The sequence below is a fragment of the Carassius carassius genome, chromosome 44 (genome assembly GCF_963082965.1).
Source record: "Carassius carassius chromosome 44, fCarCar2.1, whole genome shotgun sequence".
In the NCBI taxonomy this organism is placed as follows: domain Eukaryota; kingdom Metazoa; phylum Chordata; class Actinopteri; order Cypriniformes; family Cyprinidae; genus Carassius; species Carassius carassius.
This window is the reverse complement of record NC_081798.1, coordinates 14,369,321-14,380,606: the sequence shown is the minus strand read 5'-3', so window position 1 is coordinate 14,380,606 and position 11,286 is coordinate 14,369,321. Positions and strand designations below refer to the sequence as shown.

The following is an 11,286-nucleotide window of genomic DNA, read 5'->3' as shown; positions in this document are numbered from 1 at the left end:
CGGTAAACAAATCTTCATATTTACCATTAGTTTAAGTTGGTGCAAAATATCGACGTCTTTAGCCGCTCTCGTGTAATACTCATAATGTATTCTACAGCACGACCTCAGTTAATACTTACGCCAATTTTAATGATGATAGACATACAATGCGACATTCTGCCAGCAATATAGGCAACATCACTTTAAAAGTGTCAGTGGAGACGATCTTTGCACTCGATGCGTGTGCGTGGGTATGCGTTTAGTAAGTGTATACTTGTGTTTTTTTTATTTGAAACGTCAGACCACAAGTTCACAAGAAGGGCTAATGCAACCCTCCCCCTTCAAGAACATGTAACATATAAGGTCCTAAACACACACCATGTTAAAACTACTGCATTATGTGGGAGCTAGTGCAGTCCAGACAGGTCTGGGATCAGTCGCAGCAGGCACATAGCTACAAGAAGAGACACCAAGGAGCGAATGGGCAGATCCTTTAAGGCCATTTTTGAAATGATGCCCGAAGTAAACAGCATGGCGAAGTCCATTTCTTTGAGCACTGTGGTTTGAACTAGCTCCTCTATCCGGTCTCTGGTAAGGGCGATGGGTGAGTGGAGAGGGGGAAGTAGGGCACGGTGGGGTAGTTGCCTCATGCGTTTTGTTCTAAGCAGTCTGTTAGGGCAAAGGTCAGGACTGTTTTAGCCGTTTCCTAGGCAGACCAAAAGGGGTGCACTGGGCTGAAGCGAGAGCCCGGAAAGCCTCGGCCACTAAGTGAGGATGGGACTGAATCATTGCTTTCCAACCTGCGGTCTCCATTATGTCTGCGGCATGACTGCGAATGAGCAAAAACAAGCCTGAAGGTTACGATCTAGAAATGACATAACATTCGTCACATGCTGATGAAATGAGTAAAAATAATCTGGGATTTTTATTAATTCAGGGAAATCGGGCTAATTAAAGGAATGTTCTGGGTTCAAAACAAGTTAAGCTCTATCCACAGCATCTGTGGCATGTGGCTTGTAAAAAGAAATACCGCAAATACAGTACAACAATGGCGCACAACGATCTGGATAGTATAAATGAACAATTTCAACATTAATAATACAAAGACATGTTTCTTGAGCAGCAAATCATTATATTCAAAGGATTCCTTAATTATCAGGTGACACTGAAGACTGGAGTAATGATGATGAAAAATTGTTTTGCCGTCAGGAATAAATTACATTTTAAAAGCAGTTATTTTAAATTATGATAATACTTCACAATATGGTTGATTTACTGTATTTTTGATCAAATAAATCCAGCCTTAGGAGAGTATAAAAAGATAGAAAGATCTTTTAAAAGGTTGTGTATAATAATAAAAAAATACATAAAAAGCAATAAAAATACAGCTTATTCTTTTTTTTATAAATAAAATACATTTAACTGCTTTAAAAGCTACACATGGCCTTATGTTAAAGTGATTTTACCACGGTTAAAAAGTTTTAGTTACTTTGCTGTCGACAATGCCTAGACTGCATTGAGCCCAGAACATTTATTTTTTTTAAATGCGATCATACAACACCATCAACAAGAATGGCAAAAAATAAATAAAAACTCTCCACAAGCTGTGCCATGAATCATTTTGTTTTACAGATATCTTAGTCACATAATTACTATACAAACTGGAGCGTCCTGTTAAATACAGATGCGTTTGGTGCTTTTTATTTGCACAGGACTCTGGGAGATGGTAGAATGCTGGCACACATACTTGCTATTCCAGTTCTTCCCATCTTTACAGCCCAGCTGTCTAAGAACACTGCATCTGAGGAAAGAGACCAGAGCAGAATCCAGTCACCATTACATATTCAACAGCACATCAACTGTCACACAATTACATTTGATATCACTGCCTTTGCTTTAAATCGTTCATTTATGCAAAGTGAAATTGGGATCACACAAAAATAAAAGAATGATTTACATGAAGGCTTGATTGATGGAAGACGATAATAATAATTAGTGCTCTAAATTCTACCATAATGTATCCTTTTAAAACAGTCCAACTAAACCGAATCATTACATTTAAAAAAATATTTACAATGGATACAATTATGAGAATTGCTATACAAAGAATTGCGAGTGTGTGTACTTGCCTATTAATGAAGTCTATGGCTTGTGCTTTCAGCTGCTCTGCGCTGTGCAGGTCAGCCAGGATGAGGATGTCAGCCACATTCTCTACAGACAAACTGTTACAGAGAGCCTCCTCGCATAATACCTTTAATCTTTCCAGAGCATACTGAAACGAAAGAGAAGAAAACAAGCTGCAGGTCAATCACAGGAAGTGTTAGTTCACACATAACAGCAGCAGGAACGCAACACAAAAGCACTTTTCCTTCAGAGAAGCGGCGTCTCACCTTGTCTGCAGCCGCTAACAGGCTGTCAGCCATTTTCTCCAGGTTAGGAGCTCTACCAGTGTAAATAAAAACCATCATTTCCCTAAATACATCCGGTTCAACATCGCTGATGTCCACGCGGTTCTGTGACGAGGATGAAAAAATACCAAGTCTAATGAATTAAAGATCTGGTTTAAGAATTATAATGTGTAACAATAGTGTGTGTAGAAAAAATAAATATGCCTATTGTTTATTTTACACACACACACACACACACACACACTGTTACTACATACTATATTACAATACATATAGAACATTTCTAGATTTGTATAAAATTTTACACATCTTATGTGTGTGTGTTTTGTTTTAATATACACTCACTTGGGATCAGTAAGATTTTTTATGTTTTTCAGAGAAGTCTCTAATGCTCATCAAGCCTGTATTAATTTGATTAAAAAAATGTAATATTGTGAAATAATATTGCAGTTTCTAATATTGGTTTCCAATTTTAAAATACTTGAGATGAGAGGCATAAACACTGCATTAAATAATCCTGAAAATATATATATAAAGCAGCTCAACTGTTTCCAACACATGATTATAAATCAGCATTTTAGAATGATTTCTGAAGGATGTTGAAAGTAATTCTGAAGTAATGATGCCGAAAATTCAGCTTTGCTTCACAGGAATTAATTATATTTTAAAGTATATTAAAACAGAAGCACTTGGAATATTTGAAAAAAAAAATACAAATACAGTTTGTTTCTGTAATCTGTAATTTGATCAAATAAATACTAAACTATATAAAAAATAAAAAATAAATAAGAAACTTCTTTAAAAACCATTTAAAAAATGTTTTACTTATCCCAAACTTTTGTACAGCAATGTATTTTATAATATAACTTTATTAGACGTTATTTCAATAATAAAATAAATATTTTTTAATAATTAAATAACCTAAAAAGAATAGTTAAAAATTCTATTGAATAATATTATTACTACTACAATGCTAAAATGTAGTAAACAGTCATTCGAAAGAATCAAGGGGAGGTTTCTCCATTTCTGATTGGTTGTGTACATCATATCACTTACTTTTTTGCTCTCCTCCATTTTGTGTTCAAACATGGCATTGAATACGGGTGACCTCGCTGTCAAAGGAAACATGAATCATCAGTTTCATGTGAATCATCTGTGTGTCAAGTACTGCCAAATTCATCATGTGCCTCATTATCATTCTCTAGATCTGTGCAGCTTGTCTTTATAGCAAGGCAAATCTGGGTCTACCCCAAACGTCTGGCAGTGGCGTGCTGGGATGACTAAGCTCACCTGCCAGGATGGATTTGTGCGCTTTGAACTCTTGCCCTCCCACGAACAAGCTGCAGTCTGTGAACCTGGATCCTTCCCACAGGTTCCCCAGGTCGTCGGAAAGCTGACACTCTGGAACCTTCAGCATGTTTGTGTTTGACTGGCCAGAGATGTTTACAGAGTCTTGGACCACACTCACCTAAACAAATGAGTCACTGGTTTGAAGGAAGGACATTATAACACCAAAACGTTTAGTGTACATGAAACCTTACATGTTACGGTACCTCACAGAACAGAGTGAGCTTGTCATCAGGAAGAAGTCCATTAGCTTCATCCAGCAAGAAATCTCTCCTGATGAACTTCTTGAAGCCCCAGTCCTTTCCCTGGACGAAGCGGTAGGCTCTTTGGCTTTCTGAAGTGTGGGGAGATCAAAGTATTGATACAAATACAACTTTTGCTATACCACAATACCAAACTCCACCCTGTGAACGTCTGGGGTTGCAAAAGGGCAGAACATTTTTGGAAAATTATCCAGGATGTTTTTGAGAACTTTCAGAACATTTTGGACATGTTGAGAAATTTCTGAAAATTTACCATAATTTTCCACCCCTTTGCAACCCAGTGAACGTACAGAAAGCTCTTACCCATGGCTTTAGTTTCTTCTCTTTTGGCGTTCAGTAAAGAAAACTTGAACTTTGCTCTCACTTCACTTTTTGGGCAACTGACAAGCAATAAGTACAGAGAGAGATAATCTTTACTCTCATCATCCAGACCCTTTGGGTTCACTCGCAAACACCTGCAGAAAAAAATTAAATAAATAATAGGAGAGCGTGTTAAAAAAATAAATAAAAAAAGTAAAGTTTAAAGGGATATTCCACCCCAAAATGAACATTTTGTTATTAATCACTTACCTCCATGTTGTTCCAAATCCTGTAAAAGCTTAGATTGTCTTCGGAACACAATTAAAGATATTTTGGATGAAAACCGGGAGGTTTGTGACTGTCCTATTGACTGCAAGGTAAATGTCACTGTCAAGGTGTAGAAACCCATGAAAGGCATCGTCAAAATAGTCCATCTGCCATCAGTGGTTCAACCACAATGTTATGAAGCGACAATACCTTTTGAACACTAAAAAAGAAAGAAAAAAAGACTTTATTCAACAATTCGTCTCCTCTGTCTCTCTACATCACCGTAGCGCCATTTTGGAGAATATCTGCTGAATGCAAGCAGTGTATGCTCTTCTGTGTCAGCTGCACTGCACAGATGTGCTGTTTTCATTTAAATCAAAGCATAAATACACATAGAAAGTGTATCATTGTGGCGCGGCTTACACAAAAGAGCGTATGTTGCTTTCATTCAGTGGATATTCTCCAAAATGGTGCTACAGTGATGTGGAGTGACACAGAGGAGACAAATTATTGAATAAAGTCGTTATTTTTGTTTTCTTCACATACAAAAAGTATTCTCGTCACTTCATAATCTTGCGGTTGTACCACTGATATCAATAGATGGACTATTCTGATGAAGTCTTTCATACTTTTCTACACCTTGACGGTGTAATTTACTTGGCAGTCTATGAGACAGTCACAAGCCTCCCAGTTTTCATCCAAAATATCTTAAATTGTGTTCCGAAGACGAACTAAGCTTGGAACAACATGGGGGTAAGTGATTAATGACAAAACTTTCATTTTGGGGTGGAGTATCCCTTTTAAATCTAAATTTAGAATAATTTATTATAATTGGAAAACACTGTATGTATCCATATGCAATAAAATGCTAAGATTTTTTATGGTTTTGGAAGAAGTCTCTTATGCTCACCAAGGCTGCATTAATTTGATTAAAAATACAGTAAAACAGGAATATTGTAAAAGATTACTACAATTTAAAATAACTGTTTTCTATTTGAATATATTTTAAAATGTAATTTAAATGTATTCCTGCGGTGGCAAGCTGAACTTCCAGCCATTACTCCAGTCTTCCGTCTCACAGAAATCATTCTAATATGCTGATTTGCTGCTCAGTTATCATTGCTGGCAATTATTAATAATAGTTTTTATTTTTTTATCAGTGTTAAAAACATTGTTTTCATTGTTTTTTTAATAGTTTTGTGGACATTTTTTTCACTTTTGATCAAATAAAAGCAGACCCTCTCTTTCAACAACATCAATAAAAGATGTAAAATTAAATAAAAATCTTAATCATTCCAAACTTTTGACCAGCAGTGCATTATCTAAAGATCTATTTTTTAAACCACTGAAACAGCATTTACAACACTGCTTTTGAACATCCCTAACCACACAATTCTGTAATTTGACAACCGAAATATGTTATATGACTCATAAATGTGTAACTTTATTGGCTCTTCAGCCATTTATTAGTCTGGGGATGGCTGTCGAAGGAGCAGTCAACCAGCAGTACTGAGATCAAAATGTCTGCTAGCGTCAGATCTTCATCAGAGAAAAGATTTATGGTAAAGCAATTCATCAGCTGTCAGTGACAAAAGAAATCTTTTGCGAATCTCAAACTTTGTCCCAGATGGCCCGATGAAAGCGCAAACTACATCAAAATGGGCCACTGTCGTTTCACAGACAATGATCTTTGGAAAGGTCAAGCCTGCATTCGTGGGTGTATGTGAGTGTTTGGCTGGGCAGGATGGTGAGGCATTACAGAGAAGAATTAAGAGGCCACTTGAGAGCTTTCGACAAACACTCAGAAAGCGATGAAACACACCATTTCATCTTGTCGTTGGGGCCCGAGGAGAAGGTCGAGCTCCTTACGACTTCTCCCATCTCCTCCCGACAGAAGCTGAAGTTGTTAATCGTCCACATGTAAGAAAACTTCACAACTTTCACCTGTTGATACAAATAAAAAAGAGGAATATTAATGACTGGTGTTCTTCCTCAGAACCATTCATTTTCCATTCAGCCAGTCTCTCTCACCTGTGTATAACACCAGCTTTCCGCCACAGGTCCTGATGTCATTTCCCCTGGGGGAGGGGGTGTGGGAACCCGTGACATGACCTCCTTTCACCCTTCCACGTCCCTGATTTAACTCACTGCTCGGCCTACACACAACACCAAGACAAAACTGTGCAGTTATAGTCAAAACAGGTCATTGAGTCAATATGATTTCCCAATATGAGAACTGGTTGCAATCACAAGGCAGCTCTCTCAAACGTCTTGAAATAATCACAGGTGCACTATTAGGTCAAAGTTTATATAGAGCGGCTACTAACACAAAAAGCAGTCAATTATACCTTCAGCCTACAAAGAAACTAGACTTCCGCATTTACTGAAAAAATTTCATAAAAAACACTACATTTACATTTATCAGATGCTTTTATCCTCAATGAATTACAAATGAAGAAAACAACATACAATTAGGTGTTCAGGGTGATTCATAGACATAGAAAAGCCACAAAACAACTCTCCTCGAGATCTGAGGTATCAAATCATGTGGCTTGTTACATTTCTAATGTAACAGTACTGTACAAAAGTCTGGGGTCTGTACAATCTTTTGTTGTAAAAAAGTCTTTATGCTAATTAAGGCTGCATTTTTTTAAAATAAGGAATACTTATCTTATTATTATCAATGTTGAAAACAGTTGTGCTGCTTACATTTTTTAGTGGAAACAGATTGCTTGTAGATTTTTTTTGAGGAGTAGAAAATTCAGTAAACATCACATATCAAAAAAAGTATAATTTATAAATAGGGATGGGACAGTATGAAAATTTAATATCACGATTATAGTGACTAAAATTATCACGATTATCACGGTTTTGTTGAAACGAGATGAAAGTGTTCAAAAATAGTTGATGCTCACACTGAAAACATTTCAGCAAGTTTTATATTTAATAATCAACAAACAACTAATAAAACAAGCAACTCTATGCACTTAATTTAAAGAAAGATTAAATTCTGTGGCATTTCCTTCCTTACAATGAAAAGTGTAGAAGCATAGAAAAGCATAGAAAAGTCACTGACTTTCGCCATTCCTTCTCGAAAAAAAACAAAAAAAACATTGTGCGCTGCGCTTGCGTCAGACTGTTGCTGGCTGGACATGATTTAATAGTGAGTTATTAAAACCGCGATAATCAAACACGGTTTTAATGATAATTCATTTTTAAACGATATTACTAACCTTCAGCACATTTTATCACGGTTATCAATAAAACCGGTTATCGTCCCATCCCTATTTATAAATATCTGTCACTTTCTTTTAATAACAACAACAAAAATCTTTGTGACCCTAAACTTTGAAATGATACTGTATAGGGCTGAAACGATTCCTCGAGTAACTCGATTACAAAAAATGATTAAGGCAAATTCCTCTGCCTCGAAGCCTCTTTTAATTTATTTGAAATCTCACGTCAGGTTCATTCACAATGATTTTTTTTTATGTGACAACGCGTTTACATCGTGGCGTGTGTCCAATGCCTATGATTTCCGCGATGCAGAAAACGCGGACGGAATCGAGGAATCAGTCATAAAAACAAAATGTACAGTTTAGCGCGGAATGGCACGGAATTTTTCAAATTTTGAATTAATTAATAAAAATAGGTCATTGCACTTACATCAAATCACAATATGGACTAATATCTGTAAATATTAAGCCAAAGAATACTCGATTACTAAAATAATCGATAGCTACAGCCCTAATACTGTAGGTGCCATAGTTAAGAGAAACAGATGATCAGCACAAACAGAGTAATACAATGAGAATATATACTGTCAAATAATACCTTGTGTTCAGAGATCAGCAGGTTGTGTTTCCATTTCATCCCTGGGCTCAAGCTCAGAGACACAGCCGGCAGAGTGACTGGAAACAATGACTAAAAGTGCATACTGACCTCAGCCTCGAAACACAGCCATCCTAAACACACAGATGCACAGTTAACCAAACATGCATCCATGTTATGAAAATCAGCATAACTCTACAGCATTAACCTTCATATAGTACATATAGTACTTCCAAAATATCCAGAACAAAAATCAATCACCTGCACTTTTTTTCACCAGTAGTTTGCAAGAATCGCAGAATGGAATGCAAGCAATATGATAAACTCATAATAATATTATTTCAGCTGTAAATTTGTTCATAGGTAGAAAACTACTTTTCTATGTGAATGATCAGCTAGTTATTATAGTCACTTAACTAAAATCTGTGAATGTTGCCATGATGTGGTGATGCAAACTGATTTCACTGGGACTAGTTTTCATATTTAGATATTGTGAATGTACATAGATTATGACCAGCCTTACATCATCCTAAAAACACACACACAAAAAAAAAATTGGATGCAACTTTACCTAGTTAAGAGCAGCAAACAATTCTATCACTAGAATCTATAAACACTATATATTTTAATTTTTATTCTCTGCCCCTCATTTACTTACATTGTAAACCTGATCAGATGATTTACTGATTAATTTGCGGTGTTAATCAACAATATGCTATAAATGCAGTCAATTGAGTTTAACTTTTATTGGATCAAATATTTTATTGTGTACAGGACAAATCAGAATTCACCAATCTCTACAATCCAGTCATCATTTAACTAATCTACAGGCCATGACCTCATGAAAAAAGCGCACACACTCACCTCAGTAAGAATGCTGAATCTCACTTGTGGGAGTTTTGAGAGCCTTCCAGATAGAGCTTGGCAGATGAGGGCAGTTCTGTGGGATGCCACTCTCAGCAGAGACTCAATGAACCCTGGCAGGAATAACAGCATTTTAACACCACATCTACACTGGCACAGCAGCAAGTTCTGTCCCCACTGTTTAGCAGCCTACACTTCTGACTACAGACAAGTGAAATCATATCGCTGATATGGGCATGTAACCTAGTTAAGAGCACAAAAGTCGAGTCTGGAGCGTGGCAGATGGCTGATATAATGATGACAGATACAGTACAACTTATATTGAAAGTACAGTGTGATGCACATACCATAGATGAAACGAACCATTATTTAATAGAATACTTAGTCAAAAAAATTGGATTAAAGGAATTGTTTTGTTTTTGTAACTAAAGCTAAAGGCTGCTGGTAGAATTCGGAACAGAAACACTTCAAACAAGTGGACACCGCTATTGGCCATAACAATTCTCTCCAAAAATGTTCAAAATATTGACTGGTTTATGATACAGCATATCACGACTCTTGAGACTGTTACAGGAAAGCCTCAAAACATCATGTTCTCTCCGTCTTCAGTTACAAAGACTGACTCAGGATATTGTATCTCTAAGCTATTGTCATCATCGCTTTCCCCCCTTTTCCTGTTTCAATTTAGGAGCTTTGTTTTTCTTTGTTTCGAAAATGGCGCTTAAACTTCATTTAAAAATTTAATTTGAAATAACAATTCACATTTGAAAGAGAAGTTCTCAAATTAATAAATCATTGAGTTGACAAGCGAGTCCTTAAGAACCCCAAACGATTCCGTTTTCGTAATCGCGAACAAGTCGTTTTTTAAGAAGCGGATCAATCGACTCACTTATAAGATCCGACTCAAAAGAGCGATTCGTTCGTGAATCGGACAGCGCTGTAATGCGCAACGAAACCGGCTCCATCCGTCCCAAGTTTGTGTTATAAATCGATAACCGCGTTCGCACAAGTTTGTACATACATGTGAGCACCGTACAGTTGTCGCGTTGCGTTAGAACCGATTGCAGTGCAACTGATGCGGAAAACGAAGAAGAAAAAGTGTCGAGAAACCAAGTTAGCAAACCAAGGCTCGTCTCGTTTGGCCTAAATTGCATGCACGGCCCAAACAAGAGACAGAATCACAACAAAGCCAGAGTCAGATTCAACAATGCTGCTTAAAATGCGGCCAAAACAAAGAAAGATCCTTCGACTAAACCCCGCACGAGCCTGATTTGTTTGTGCCAAAGCAGCGCATAATGGTGTAGATCGAGTAAGCATCTGTCTTTGTGTCAGAGCGGTGGTTAGAAAACAAGAAAATAATAATTTTACAAACCTCTCAGACACTCCGCATCACAGACATAGAAACACGGTACGATATGTGACCTGAGTGAGTCGTAGAAACGATTTTATGCGAAACGAGTGAACTTTTGAGCCTTTCTCTACAGATAAGGGGTGTTTTTCTCTCTCTTGTCTCTCATAGCGCTGTCTGCGCTTCAGTTCTATGCAGGAACACTGCGCATGCGCACAGAACTTCCTCTCAAACCATCTGCTCTAATAACAAGCGCAGTTAGTTAGCGGCGTACACTCAATTCTAATGGCTGGAAATGCGATTTACCACTACTGATGGAGTAATTATCGTGTTTTTTATTTATTTATATAATTAGGCCAGTTTCCATGACTTCGATAAGACATCCTTCTACATTTTAGTATTTGTACATTTTATAAAGCATTGCAAAGTTACTCTAAACTGCATAACCACACTGTTAGCAATTGATGTAATTTTACAATACATTTTACAACAATACACTGTATTCATTGTTTTTATTGTAAATGCAAATGCATGATGGGAAATTGAAGGACATAATATTATTGTAACTACACTGTAGAAGCATTGTTTTACAGACACCACAAAGCATTGTGGGATAGCATTAAAACTGGTACTTTCATATTCTTTCTAACATAAAAAAAGTCCAGTTTCCATATTAGTA

At 36.8% G+C, this 11,286-nt stretch overlaps 1 protein-coding gene across 1 annotated transcript; it reads right to left on the bottom strand.

Moving 5' to 3' along the window:
• Positions 1-527: 527 nt before the first annotated feature.
• LOC132126439 (speckle-type POZ protein-like B) lies at positions 528-10,811 on the bottom strand. The gene is made up of 13 exons (XM_059537686.1): positions 10,632-10,811; positions 9,260-9,372; positions 8,399-8,529; positions 6,596-6,720; positions 6,387-6,508; positions 4,301-4,452; positions 3,941-4,068; positions 3,678-3,855; positions 3,444-3,499; positions 2,370-2,492; positions 2,109-2,251; positions 1,727-1,780; positions 528-808 (listed from the first exon to the last, which is right to left on the bottom strand). The coding sequence occupies exons 4-13, from the start codon at positions 6,671-6,673 to the stop codon at positions 664-666; spliced, it is 1,179 nt and encodes a 392-aa protein (XP_059393669.1). The 5' UTR covers positions 6,674-6,720; positions 8,399-8,529; positions 9,260-9,372; positions 10,632-10,811; the 3' UTR covers positions 528-663.
• Between the last annotated feature and the right edge of the window lie 475 nt (positions 10,812-11,286).

What these genes read in the sequence shown, in the direction of transcription:
- LOC132126439 (XM_059537686.1), bottom strand. Translation starts at nt 6,673, where the DNA reads ATGTCACGGGTTCCCACACCCCCTCCCCCAGGGGAAATGACATCAGGA. An exon ending in AGAAGAAACTAAAGCCATGG is followed by an intron (nt 4,069 to 4,300) that starts GTAAGAGCTTTC and finishes CCCACACTTCAG; the next exon opens with AAAGCCAAAGAGCCTACCGC. An exon ending in GCACAAATCCATCCTGGCAG is followed by an intron (nt 3,500 to 3,677) that starts GTGAGCTTAGTC and finishes TTCCTTTGACAG; the next exon opens with CGAGGTCACCCGTATTCAAT.